The sequence below is a fragment of the Petaurus breviceps genome, unplaced genomic scaffold, assembly GCF_028583685.1.
Source record: "Petaurus breviceps papuanus isolate PSGF00001 unplaced genomic scaffold, PetGlider_PUasm1.0 545, whole genome shotgun sequence".
NCBI lineage: Eukaryota > Metazoa > Chordata > Mammalia > Diprotodontia > Petauridae > Petaurus > Petaurus breviceps.
Genome location: NW_027186366.1, coordinates 2,355,099 through 2,368,596, shown reverse-complemented (window position 1 = coordinate 2,368,596; position 13,498 = coordinate 2,355,099). Strand labels below are relative to the sequence as shown.

The 13,498-nt window shown below is 48.6% G+C and overlaps 1 protein-coding gene across 2 annotated transcripts in view; it reads left to right on the top strand.

The window, feature by feature from the left end:
- The window catches only part of PIGK (phosphatidylinositol glycan anchor biosynthesis class K), an 80,108-nt gene extending 67,433 nt beyond the window's left edge, over positions 1-12,675 (top strand). For both annotated transcript variants that reach the window (XR_011171119.1, XM_069102220.1), the window contains one exon: positions 12,306-12,675. Coding sequence is in view for 1 of the 2 variants with exons in the window: in XM_069102220.1 (XP_068958321.1) it covers positions 12,306-12,422 (117 nt within the window). In the remaining variant the exon portion in view is untranslated. The remainder of the gene's footprint in view (positions 1-12,305) is intronic.
- Positions 12,676-13,498: the final 823 nt, after the last annotated feature.

Below are 13,498 nucleotides of genomic sequence, written 5' to 3'. Positions count from 1 at the left end.
TTCATGATGTGTGGGTAGGAGAGTCTTCCGTGAGTTAGTGTGCCTTTGCCTCTCTTTCCTTACTCTTGGATTACATCTTGTCACACATTCTTCACTCTCCACCCTTTTGTACTCAAGTCACTAAGTTAAAAAAAAGCTAATTTAATTTGAAGTGTCTTATCAAGATCTTTGAAGAATTTCCTTGTTTATTTTTTAACCCTCTGCGGGCGATGTTGGTTTGTAATCTGTAGTTGTTTTCATTGTGGTGTGTTTGCAGGTAGTAATTGTTAACACCGCACCGTGAGATGACCAAGTGTCCCGTTAAATGTTCAGTGTATTCAGGCGCATGAGACATCCCTCCTCTTAGCTGCAACTCACAGTGAAGATGTCAAGATGGGTGGGGTTCTTTCAGTGGCTGGTGATCGCATGGCGGTTTCATGTTTGCAGTTGGTTTGAAGACTGGTTGCTGCTTAGCCTTCTTGGTCTCTATGCCTGCCATCGTCACTGCTGAAGCAGAATGGGAAGGGGAGGCACAAAGGATTGAGGACGATTTTAAAATGTTTCTTAAGGTGTGACCGCGTGGCCCTCACGCTGATGACAGACCTCTCCATTTGGATGGGGTTGGTGTGGCCCATCCCCAGGACCATGCTCAGACTCATCGTAGCAAGATAGACACTGCCAGAGATGGTGCCCTGTCTGAATAGCCTTCGAGAACCCAGAGCCCTTAAAAAGGGCTGAGATAGACGGGAGACAGCCTGGCAGAAACTCGGTATAAACCAGAACTCCTACCACACACCAAGATTAGCTCCAAAGAGGCATGTGACTTAGACAGGAGGTGGCATCAGAAAGAATGGGAGGAGCAGGGGAGAAATGACCTTTCAGATCTGTGCATAGCAGAAGAGTTCATAACCAAACCAGGAATGGAGAGGATTGGAGAAGATAAGGGGGCAAGGGGAGGAAACAAAGCTTGATGACCATGTTTTAGGCGTTGTGCTTAACACTTGCCAGATAGCTCATTTGATAATATGGACAATTTCTGTGAAATAAATTAAAAAGGTTTTATATAAGCAAGACCAATGCAGCCAAAATAGAAGGGAAATAAGTATCTGGGGAAAGTATCTGCATTAGTTTTTCTGATAGGAGTCTCATTTCTAAGATATTTAAAGGACTGATTAGAATTTTAGATTTTATTGATGCTTTTTATTGTTATATCCTAAAGTCATTTTCTAATATACTCTTGTGCTCCGTCCCAGCCCCATAGCCCAGAAGGGCTCCTTCAGGGACTTATTTGGCTTCCCTGTGTGTTCTTTTCACTTAGGTTACTGTTCTGATCCTGCTTTGCTCTCCCAGTACCAGAATCTGTTTGTGTTTTTCAGCATTCCTCATATTTATTTTCTTATAGCTCAGATATCCATAACATCACTATTTGGTCGACCTTTCACTAAGTAGTGAGCACCCACTGTAAGTGTTGCAGGGAATATTTTGGTATGTTTGGGACCTTTTGTCTTTGCCCTCCTTGGGGTATATTCCCCTCCTCTGCAGGTGTAGGATGCTTGAGTTGAACAGATCAGCCACATTTCTCACTCAGTTCCACGTTGTTTTACGGTGTGATTGGACCGAAGTGTGGCACCAGCCAGTCTCTTATCGTGCCCTTTCCCCTGTAACCCATTGACTGTTCTCATCTTTTGTTGTCTTGGCTGATTTGGTTGGTGTGCGGTAGAAATGCAGAGTGGTTTTAATTCCCATCCCACCGATCTCGCTTAGTGATTTGGAGCGCGTTTTCATGTGGTTGTGGATAGACTTCTTGTGTGGCGGCCACTTCTCAGACTTGGGTGTTCCAGTCAGCAGCAGAAGAGCTCGATGGTCAGACTCTGAGCAGTCAGAGTTTCTTGATTTTTTTTCCTTTTTAATAGGTTTTGTTTTTTTTCCTTTTTAATAGGTTTTTATTTCATTAAATTCCCAATTACATTTACATTTTTTTAAACATTTATTTTTAAAAGTTTTGAGTTTAAATTCCTTTTCCTCCCTCTCCCACCCCCTCTTCTGGAGAAGGCAAGCAATATGATACTCATTATACGTGTGAAGTCACACAAAACATATTTCCATGTTAGCCATGTTACAAAAGAAGACAGACAAAAAACCCGAAAGGAAGAATCAGTTGAGAAGAAGTAGGGTTTGGGCTACACTCAGTTCATCAGTTCTCTCTGGAGGCAAGTCCTTTGCCATTTTCCTGCCCAGAGTAGACAGGTCTCTCACAGCTAATCATTCTTCCAGCGTTGCTGTTCTCCATGTACAGCATTCTCCTGATTCTGCTCACTTTGCAGCAGTTTTTATCAGTCTTTTCAGCTTTTCTGAAGCCATCCTGCTCCTCATTTCTTAGAGCACAAGAGTATTCCATTATAATCCTACGCCACGGCTTGTCCAGCCATTCTGGAATGAGGAGTTTCTGAAGATGATCCGGTCCTGGAGAGCTGCCGAGCGGGCAGTGAGGCACTCAGGCCAGTGCCTTCATTTGGGAGATCTGGGACCCTCTTCCCCCACCCCACTCCCACATGCAGAAAACCTAACCTGGACCTTAGGTCCTTCGATGGCATTGTGCAGGGCCCTATGGGGCCCCGGGCCTGCAGGCCGCCTGAAGCTCTGGACTGGGCCAGATTGGTGCTGCTGATTTTCTTTTCTGATAGTCTGTGTTCCAGCTGGATGAGAAAACCATACAACAAAGAAACTGGGGCAGACTCAGAAAGGCAGTCTCTGAGTCGTTTCCAAAGGTCAGCCTGAAGGACGCTGTAAGGTCTGGGATCCATAAATTATGTTCCATATGATTTTACTTATTTTGTTGTATTCAGATTACTTGCACATTTTTGAGCCTATCATACGTATGGTAATCAGAAAAGCTTATCCCCTGAATCATTTTAGATAAAAAGGAATTTACAATTAAAAAGCATCAAAGACTACTGGGACATATTTTGGCCCTGCTGGTTCCTCTGCCAGGTTAAATATTGTAAAAAGGCCATCTGGGATGACTTCTGCTTTATTCTACTGCGATGCATGGAAATCCACAGAGCATTTTGTTATTGTTGCTGAGAAAATAGAAAACCGTTTTAAAACCTAAAATGGGCTTCTAAGTATCTTTAAGATTCACAGAATCAAAATGTGAAATTTGACTTCCTCTCCTTCAGCCTGAGGATCTGATCAGTTCCTGGGCCCCGATGGGGCCTTCTCTGCCTCAGAACAGAAGCTCCCTGGGGGCCAGGCCAGGCTCACTCTCGTCTCTGTGAATCCTGAGCCCAGCACGTCGTCGGTGCTTCTCGGCAGCCAGCATACCCCAGGCAAACGCAGACGCTTCCCTTTGCCCATGAGCACTCCCTCTGAGCTCCCCTCCATCATCAAGGCCAGGCCACTCCTTTCTGCCCTGGGCTACTGCAGGGAGCATCTAGAATGATTCTTCTCACCAGCCTCTCTCCATCTCCTCCTGGGACACCCAGCCTTCTCACCCTGGAATCTCCCTGTGCCAGGCTCCTCCCCGGTGCCTTAGTCTGCCACCACCCACCTCCCCCAGGAACCAGCCTTTCTTTTGCACCTCTGTTCTCTGTGCTTAGAACAGTACCAAATAAGTCCCTCCCTCTCTTTCTTCCATCTGTAGACATTTATTAAGCACCTGCCATATACTAGGTGGTAAGCTAAGTACAGGGAATACCAAAAGAGGCCAAAGACAGCCCCTGCCCTCAAGGAGCTCATAGTCGAATGGGAGAGACAACATACAAACAAGTATATATGAGACAAACCCCATACAGGATAAATAGGGAGTAATTAGCAGAGGGAATGGATTGTAATTAGGAGGGCTTGGGAAAGGCTTCCTGTAGAAGGTGCGGTTTTACTTGACCACGAGGTCCGTTGTCAGAGCAGAGGAGGGAGAGCATCCTGGGCACGGAGGATGAGGGAGGGAGGGTCTGGCTGTGGGCAGCAAGCAGGCTGGAAAGGGAGGAGGGGCCAGGTTACAAGGGCTTAGAGGGCCTGACAGAGACAGTTGGGAGCCACCTGATGGGATGGGGTGGGAGGGACATGATCCAGTCTTCAGTTTAGAAAAGTCACTTAGAGTGGCCCGAGTGGGGAGGGATTGAGGCAGGCGGACCCCCAGCAGTGATGGGTCTGCACCAGGGTGGGAGCAGTGTCAGAGCAGTGGAGGGGGCAGACTGGCACCATCTTGGATATGGGGGGTGCAATGAGAGACTGAGGAGGCCAGCATGACGGGGAAGGCCAGAAGCCAGGAGGTTTTGGGGGAGAGGGAGAGTTGTGTTTGGGACAGGTTTGAGTGTGAGATGTAATCCTCAGCATCAGATGGTCACTGACTCCATGGGAGCCGAGACCCTGAGGGACAGCCATGGTGTTAGATGTCTGGAGCGGTCTGGAGGAGGAGGGGAAATGGGGTAGGGTGTGTCCCAAAAACCCAGAGAGAGGAGAGCCAGCCACAGTGTCAGAGGCTGCAGGGGGTGGGGGAGAATGAGGATGAAGAAAAGCCCTCCCTTCTTCCTTCCTCCCTTTCTTTCACTTTGTTATTGTAAACAAATCTTAGGCTCCCTTGTTTTCAGAACTTTAAAGCCAGATGGGACATACTAGTACATTGTAGTCTGCATAAAAACCTAAACTTTTGCCTTTTAAGCATTTTAAATTATTTTATTATCACCCACAATGGGACATTTCAGGGAAAGCTGTGAAGATCTTTATGGACCGGTCCAGCCTGAACAGAGCACAACTGGCAGAATTCACAGTCATAGCGACACTGGAAAAAGAACAGCCTTGTGCAGACACTGCCCTGAGGCCTGAGGATGAAGCCAGGGGTCTGGCCAGTGCATCAGCGGCCTTGTTAGAGGTCGAGGGGACGGGGAGCAGAAAATCCATGCTGAGTGGAAAAAAAAATGTATTTGGAAAAGTCAATGAGTCAGCTGCATATTGTATGTGCTTACTGCATCCCAGGCATCATGGTCTGCATTGGAGTCACTAGTTTTAGAAGTGTGATAGCCCCCAAGCTCCAGGACAGTCAAGAACACACAAGCCATGGAGGGGAATGCAAAGGGAAGGTGGTTTTGGCTTGGGGGGGGGAATGCTCTCTCTACAACTGGTGGTGTTATTGATGTGATGATGTGGTGCCATGTCCAGAACCAAGGTGGGAGGCAGAGTGGTCTGCAGAGCAGACGGCCGGAGTGGAGGACTAAGCAGAGCCAGGACCCTGGCAGCATGGTGGGCAGAGGGACGAGCCCTGCTTTGATCTGCTTGGGACTGAGACATGGCCACAAGGAAGCTGGTGGTATGAGAGTAGAGACTGGCTTGGACTTACTGATCTGTTAGCAGACTGAGTGGAGATGATCAGACCCCTGGGGCAGAGGGAGGGACCCTGCTATACAAAGAGGGTCTCATTTGACCCTCCTAACAGCCCTGGGAGATGGCCTGTTTTGGTTCCATTTAGTATCTGAGGAATTGCCCTGAGTCATAGAGCTAGCAAGTGCCTGAAGCTGGATTTGAATTCAGGTCATTCTGACTCCAGGCCAGGCATGTGACGCTTAACAGCCCGCCCTGGAGCTGACTGCTGGAGAGCAGAATGAAGGTGTCGGCAACTAGAGAGAGAGGAAGAGTGGCAGCGGCCAGTGCTGGCTTTGGAACACCGTGGGTACTGGGTGACTTTCCAAGCAGTCTGGGCCACTGGGCAGGACCCACTCTGTCCTGTATTGCACCTGTTGTAGAGTGAAGCCCGTCGGCTGGCTTTGGGCACGCTCCTCCTTTAAGAAAAATTGGCCGTGTGCGACAAACATACAGTGGGCTGTCACCCTCCTGATCTGATGCCGCCCCGCCTCAGCTTCCAGCTTCCATAGAGTTGGCCTGACTGTGCGCCTGGTTCTGTTTGGATGAATGGCCTGTCTGTACAACTTTGCTGGTGCAGGACCATCTTCTGAAGGGCAAGGCCTTTAAAGCTTGCCTAGCTTTGATTGTCACAGACTTTCCAGGGTATTGATGCTCATTCGGCATTCTTATTTTGGGGAAATAGAGGCCATTCTTGCACCTAAAAAGAGAGAATTAGTTGAAATTAACCAAGTTATTTTACAGATTAAAAAGAGGCCATACAGGTGACCCAATAGAATTCATTTTTGTGAGCCACGCAGGCTACTGCCTATTTTGAGATAATTAACCATATGTAAATATTTTTGACATGCTCTCTTTCCCATCTTGATTAGTTCTACGTTTTAAATCAGGTAATCAAAAACAGAACCAAGTAGAAATTGTTTTACAGAATATCTGTAAGAGAAATGGGATGTGCAGACAGGACTCAGCTGTGGGTTAAGTTTCAGGCATCAGCAAGTTTTTGGTGAGTGCCCATGTTCACTGGTCTTGAGATTTCTCATTCTTCTGGGTTTTTTTCTTAAATATCTTTAAAAATGCTTCCATCTCCAGAAGCACCTTTTACTTCACAGCGTAACTTTAGATACTAAATGATTCAGTTACTCTCATGGGTCAGAAGTCCTTTCCAGTGACACAGGTGGTGACTCATTCTGGAGTCACCTGTTTGACTGTCATCCGTGTCCTCCCCAAGCTTGCTGCAGGCCACCCACCAAGAGCTCCCTGATGCCACCCCTTCCTAGCTCTTTGATGAACTTCCTTGATGAAGTCTTTTCTTCCCAGTCTTTGGTTCCTGGGGCAAGTCTACTCATACCCGCTCTTGCCTCCCTGTTGCCTTTTTTGTTATGTTAATCTTGAATTCCTTGGAGACTGTTGTCTTTTAAGCCTGGAATTAGGAAAACCTGAGTTCAAATGTGGCCTCAGACACTAGCTTTGTGACCCTGGGCAAGTCACTTCACCCTGTTTGCCTCAGTTTTCTCATCTGTAAAATGAACTGGAGGAGGAAATAGCAAACCACTGTGGTATCTCTGCCAAGAAAACCCCAGATGGGGCCATGAAGAGTTGGATATGACTGAAATGAATAATAATAAGTGAATAAAAATAAGTGAATAAAATAAATATAAATAAAATAAAATATAAAATAAAATAAGTAAATAAAAATAAGTGAAAAAATCAGTATTTTTTTGTACCTCTCTGATCTCATGAGTGGTGGAATAGCCTGGCCAAAGGTATTTGGTAACTCTGGAGACACATTTCTTGGGTGGGCCATTTCACCAGCTGTACCAGCCATGGTTCCCTCCCTCTCCTTTTGCCTGCTCCCGCCATCCCCACTCTTTAAACAAAGAGGGCTGGGCCTTCTAGAGCTGTATTCTTATCTCGGAATCTGTGTCACCTGTCTTGGTGACACCTGTGACATAGGAGGGGCCTCTTCCTGTTTGCCCCTTGGTTCATCTTGCCTACCCTTTGGCACCCATGGGCTCCCCTCCACCTGTGAGCTCCCGGGGCCCCAGACCTTCCTGGCAGCTGTGGCTCTCCCCAGGGTGGGGGGAGCTTGGGGGCTGTGTCCACTCCTCACCTTCCCTGCTGATCATGCCTGTGCTTGCTCATCAAGGCACTTGGGTCCATGTGTATTTTTACATCACACAGCAAACTTGTACTTCAGAATATGTGTGTTTTGGTCACACCTGCTGTGGCTTCATGAAGAAAAATGCTGCATCTCACCAAGGTAGGAGAAGATGAATTTATTTTTATCATGGAATCCCATCCTTCCGAGCCTCTGCTCAGTTCTCTGTGTGCTTGTGACGTGCTGATCCTGCTGGAGCCAGCGAATGGGCAGCCTGGAAGCGGGACTTTGCCCGAGCTTTGGGCTCAGTTATGTCTCCAGTGCTTGGTGTAAGTCAGGGCTTAATGGAGGCTTCATTCATTCCTTCAGATGTACTCATCCACACTTGGCACTTGAAGTTGCTTTTTGTTAAATGTGGAAATTCTAATAACCTCCTTCAGATTCAACAGTGGAGGGTGAAAAACATCATTTGCTAAGTAATTTTAGCAGGGCCTTCAGAACATTTGCTTGATCATTTTTTTCCTTCTATAAAATCCATTTTAATAGCATTTTTATGTTCTATATGTTTTATGAAAAGGCCTTATTGAAAATCTTGGATGATTTCCATCAGTTTCCCCATAGACTCATTTAATTTGAAAATCCTTAGTTTCATCCTTACCTTAATTACAATCCTTGGAACTGTGTCGTTAGCTGGGTTTTGAAGTTTCGCTCAGTGATGTGCATCTCGCCCCATCCAGGACCAGAGACTGGGTACCATTCTCAGTGGGAAGTTCCCTGTTGCTTAGTTACCCACTAATTTGAAATATCAGGCATTTCCATAACCTGCATGAACTTAGTGTTCAGTGTTTGTCCATGATGTTTTAAAGTGTGCCTTTTACTTCTGTATTGTAGCTGTTATGGGGGGAGGGGGAGTCCCGGGGGCATTTTCTGTGGAACGATCTCCTTCACCAAGTCTGGCCGGCTGTTTATGGGAGGCTCGGGCCATACCCCTAAATGAGACCCATCTGTGACTTAACTGAGTAAAAGCACTGAAGCCATGGTTGGAAGAAGCCACTGCTAAGGCCTTGGGCTCCCCTGGGAGCCAGAGGGAGCAAGCCCCTGGCAGAGGCAGCACAGTCTTAATGAGAAGACACATTCACAGTGTTTCTGTGAGAGTCGGGGGCACAGCGTGAAGCAGTGTCACATTGGCACCCTGGCCTCATCATTGGCTAGAGATCAGTCTTCTTTTAGTGGGGTATAGAGTCAAGGCTCCCCAAATCGACGCCCCTCGCCCCTTCCCAGTTTTAACTGTCAGCATGTGATTCCTCTCACTTTGCAAATACTTTCCAGATGGTTGTTTCTTAAATCAGGGAGCGTTTCTTAAGCACCTACTGCGCGCTTGGTGCCAGAGAGATACTTCCTCTTTGGCTTGGGTCTCCCCAGCCCCCAGCCCAGCGGGGCTGGGGCTAAGCCATTCTTTATGGGATGAAAGCTCGCTCCATACATGCATACATACACCCACACTCTTTCTCCCTCCTGCTCTCTTTCCCTTCCTCTGTAATCTTCATTGACAGGCCTCTGTACCCAGCTGTGATGCATCCTCATTCCCCTGGAGCCCTGGGGGAGGAGCTTGCTGAGGGATGGCTTCCCCACCTTTTGGTGCTGAGCTCATCAGGCACTGAGTCAGGGGTTGTGGTGCCTTCTGGCTCTGAGAAGTGCATATATTCTCTGAGCTGGTCTTTTGCTTTGGGGGCTCGCTATGAGAAGGATCTTGTGATTCCCTGGACCAGGCCCTGAACAGCCACAAGTTCAGACCCCCGGCTGCTCAGATATCTGCTCCCTCTATCCAGGGATGCCTGTAAAGTGTGTGTCCGTATTGCTTTGATTCAGGCACTCAGAGCCCTGTCTGTTGGGCTTTATTTCTCTGCTTGTCTACTGCTCTACTTATCTGTCTGTCTTGGATGCTCCCTTCTTCATTAACCCCTTTCAAGTAGGTCAAGGCACCTGTGCTGGAAGGTCATCCTGGGTGTGCCAGGGTGCTTGCTAACACTCCCTCCCTCCCTCTCCCTCTCTGCCTGTCTCTGCCCTCATTGGCAAGAGAGATAATAATAAGGAAGGAACATTAATTTCTAAATGCCCTTCCTTCTGTTAGGAAGCTTAATCGTGAGCATCTGGGTTTGGTCTTGGGTCTGTTTTCATTTTAGGTTTTGTGGGGCTGCCACATAGGGTAGACTCCTGATTTCTCTCTTCTTATTTGAGCTTTTTGAACTTGTGAGAGGAGACGGTGAGAATGAATAAAGAAACAAAAGCCCCTTTCTTAGTGCTTTCTGTGTCCCAGCTGTGTGCTCAGTGCCAGAGACAAAACACAAAGGCTCAGGGAGTCTGTGCTCCCAGGGGAGCCCAATCCCAGTTGGGGATCACGATTCATCCAGGCCAGTTGTGCCTGGAGGCAGATGGAGGGCCTGGGCCCAAAGGGTGCTGCCAGGTTGGGGTCTTCTTAGAGACCAAGGGAGAGATTGTTTAACAAAGCATCCTTGACTGGTTTGTTTTTAGTCAATGAGCAAGCTTTATTAAGCAACCCGGGTGCTTTGGGTAGGTGATGGATGCGTTCCCTTAGTGGGGGAGCCAGGTGAGCCAGGTGTGGGATCAGTCTGAGGAGGACGAGGCCCTCATCCAGCACAAGGGGATTCTTCATCCAGCAGTGGAAGTGACCAAATCACTCTTTATCTTGTAAAAAAAAAAAAAAAAAGCTATTTTTAACATGAACAGAGCGGCTCTGTGGCTCAGCTTCTCTCCTCTAACTGTTATCAAAGCATGGGGGGCGCATCTCGGGGGCCTGTGAGGCTCTGTCTGGGAGAGGCTTTGTCTGCCCTGTCCTGCTGCCTGCAGCAGAGCCAGCCCAGGGTGGGCCCTGAAAAGGCGGCACTGTGCCTTCCTGTGGAGCCTGGGCTCAGGAAGGGACCCGGGAAAGACCCTTGCGGCCTTCCTGGATGGTCCCTCTGCTCAGCCCGAGGCAGGAGGGAAGTGCAGGCCCCGGACCAAAGCATGCTCGCAATGAGCTCACTGACACACCTGGAGGTCTTCAGCCTTGCAGTTTTCCCAAGTGGAGGCAAAGCCAAGCTTCCAAATGATTCTCAGTCTCTCCCGAGGGAGATGGTGCAGTGGTCAGTCAGGAAGACTCTGCACTCACGAGCGGTGTGACCCTGGACTAGTCACCTCACCCTGGCTGCCTCAGCTTCCTCCTCTGTGAGATGAGCTAAAGAAAGAAATGGCAAACCCCTGCAGCGTCTCTGCCAAGAAGACCCCAGGTGCAGTCACAGAGTCAGAACAATGTCGCTGCCCAGTCAGCACCGGCCAGAGTGGACAGCGCCGGGGGGGGGGCGGCGGCAGCAGGGACAGCCTCCCTCCTTCTGTGCATCCAGCGTGAGCCTTTGGCCTCTGAGCTGCAGCCCACGTTCCTAGAAATAGGAGGCTCGGCCTCATTGTCCTTCCTGCTGATTTTTCTCCACTTTTGGTGATCATTTCAGGCCTGAATCCTTTCATCTGTGCCTCACTCTGATCTTAGTTCTGGTTCATTCCGGCCCGTGAGCAGCACCTCTCCTTGTCTGCTAAGGCCTCAAGGCCTGCGAGGCCTTGGCCTTGCTCCATCCTCCTTCCCGAGAGGTCCCCTTAGCTGGCTCCTTTGTCCACCCTTACATTGAATGGCTTAGTGGCAGAGTGTGTCCTTCAGAGGGCTCTCGCTTTCTTTTAGAGCCCCAGCACCCCGTGTGGGGGATAAACAACGTCCATCTTCATGGTGGTCTTCTGCAGATACTTAGTAACGTCATTTGTATGGTGACACACAGTGCCCAAATATCGTTGCCTCTGGACGGGGCTGTGAAACACTCCCCACAAATTCCATAGTTGCTGTTTCCTGGAGTGCAGCAGATTAGCGGCACACTCCCTTATTTCTCTGCTTTGCCTGTGTTATAGTAAGTATCAGGACCCACTTCCTCCGCAGTATCTTCTTGTCATTGGAAAAAGATCAGAATGATGCTTTTGCATGGGTCTGTGCTGTGGTTCGTATCACTCATGTGCGAAATCTACTAAATACATGAAGTAAAAATAAGTGGTTTTTTTAATACAAAAGTTTTTTTCTATCAGTGACTTTAATGAATCAAAATACATTTAAATAAAAATTTGATAAAAACAAGAAAATAATCCAGTAACCCAGTTTATGTCACTTTAGTATTTTCACATATATTTGTCAGAGAAAAAGTATTTCTTGAGAGCCTATCACATCCTCCTCATTGTTCAAGGTATTATGCGTTAGAGAATGTATTCTGTCTTTGGAGAGGTGTGTGAAATTTTTAGTGTATTTTCCCCTTCCCACCTACCCCCATTGGAAAAAGAAAAAGAAAAAGCCTGGTAGAGACATGCACGGGCAGTGCCAGCAGATCCCTGCCTTTGGTTACTTGTCTCTGTCTGCATGTGGAGTCTGGCCCCTCCCTGTTAGAAGGTGGGTAGCATGTTCAGCATTCACTTTCCAGGTAGGGCCAGTCAAGAGCTGACCTTGCAGATACAGTTGCCCCGGGCTGGGCAGGGGAGGCACTGGATAGCTTCCTCTGAGTTCCATGGCCTAGATAGGAGTGCCGAAGCTCAGCTGGAGTTCCCAGGCACAAAGCAAGCCCCCTCCCCATCCCCCAAAGGGAAGATGAGAGTGGGTGGTCGGCTCAGGCGGCACCCCGGGGAGTTGGAGTCAGCCCCTTTGGGCGTCTCCGGCGTCATTAAATCTTAGAAGGCAAAGGCTTTCACCTGAAAAGTCCATCCTGCCTCACCCCCCTGGCTTTACTTTGCTCTCAGTTTGTTTGCCCAGAGTCCCTGTGAAATGTAACACTGTCATCCTGCTTTGCAGAAACCCAAGCCGAAGGAGTGGCACCCTCCGGGAGGCTTCATCCTGGGCCTCTGGGCCCTCATCCTAATGGTGTTCTTCAAGACGTACGGCATCAAGCACATGAAGTACGTGTTCTAAAAGCGACGGCATCACTCCTGGAGCCCCAGACAGAGGGGAGGCGGCTGGGAGCCCTGCGCTCGCGCTCAGACGTGACTTTCTCATTGTAATGCAGTTTCCTACTTGAAACATGTTCTGCTGTTAAAGGGATTTTCATTTTCTGTGTTAAACAAGGTGTAAGTAAATCATGTCTTGGTCCATAGTTTAAAATGTTAACTTTTCAGGGTGAATACTTTGGATCTGTTAATAAATGTGAAAAACACCCCTTCCCTCATCTGGTTCTAACAGTTCTCAAGCATGATGCTTGATATTTTTGATTAAGCTGTCACTGTGTGGGCTATTGGCACATGGGGCACTGACTGCTTGTTGGAGCTGGACAGGACCTCAGATCAGTGTAGTAGCAGAGGCCAGTTTGTAGGGGTCACACTGGTGGGGAGCCCAAGAGACGGGCCCTCCCAGCACATCTTCTGACTTACTGTTGGACCACACTGCCTCCTGCTCAGCAGAAAGAAAAAAGGCTGCCCACCCCATGCTGTGCCTAGGGCCTTCCAGCGAAGGAACCCTCTTTGCCAAGGCAGACTGCTCAGAGGAGCTGAGTTGCTGGCCAGAGGCTCCCCAGCAGCAGGTCTCCAAGGTGGGTCTCCTTGGTCACTGTGCCCCTCCGATGCGTTACCATGGGAAGGCTCCTGTGGTTTCCCGTAGGTGGCCCCTGAACTGGGTCTTACAGGGAGGGGGGTTTTAAAGACGTTACTGTCCATCCTCTCTGGGTCACAGTGCAGGTGTGCCCCAGCTGCCTTCAAGGCCCAGCCCAAATCCCATCTTCTCCAGGAGTCCTTTCCCAGCGGCCCTTCCCTCTGGTGGTGATCCCCCATTAATCCCATCCAGAGCTGGTTTTTACAGAACTGTGTGCCCGTTGTCTCCCCCATTAGACTGGGAGCTTTTCTGCTGGATTGCTGTCATATAATCTCAGCTTTAAAGTTCCTCTATACATCTGCTTTCTCTGTTGGTTTACAGTGCAGTCCCATGGATTCTGTTCACTGTGTTTAGATTTTTCAGTATTTGGACCTGCAGATGTGGCTGAGGGAGCACTGACTCCC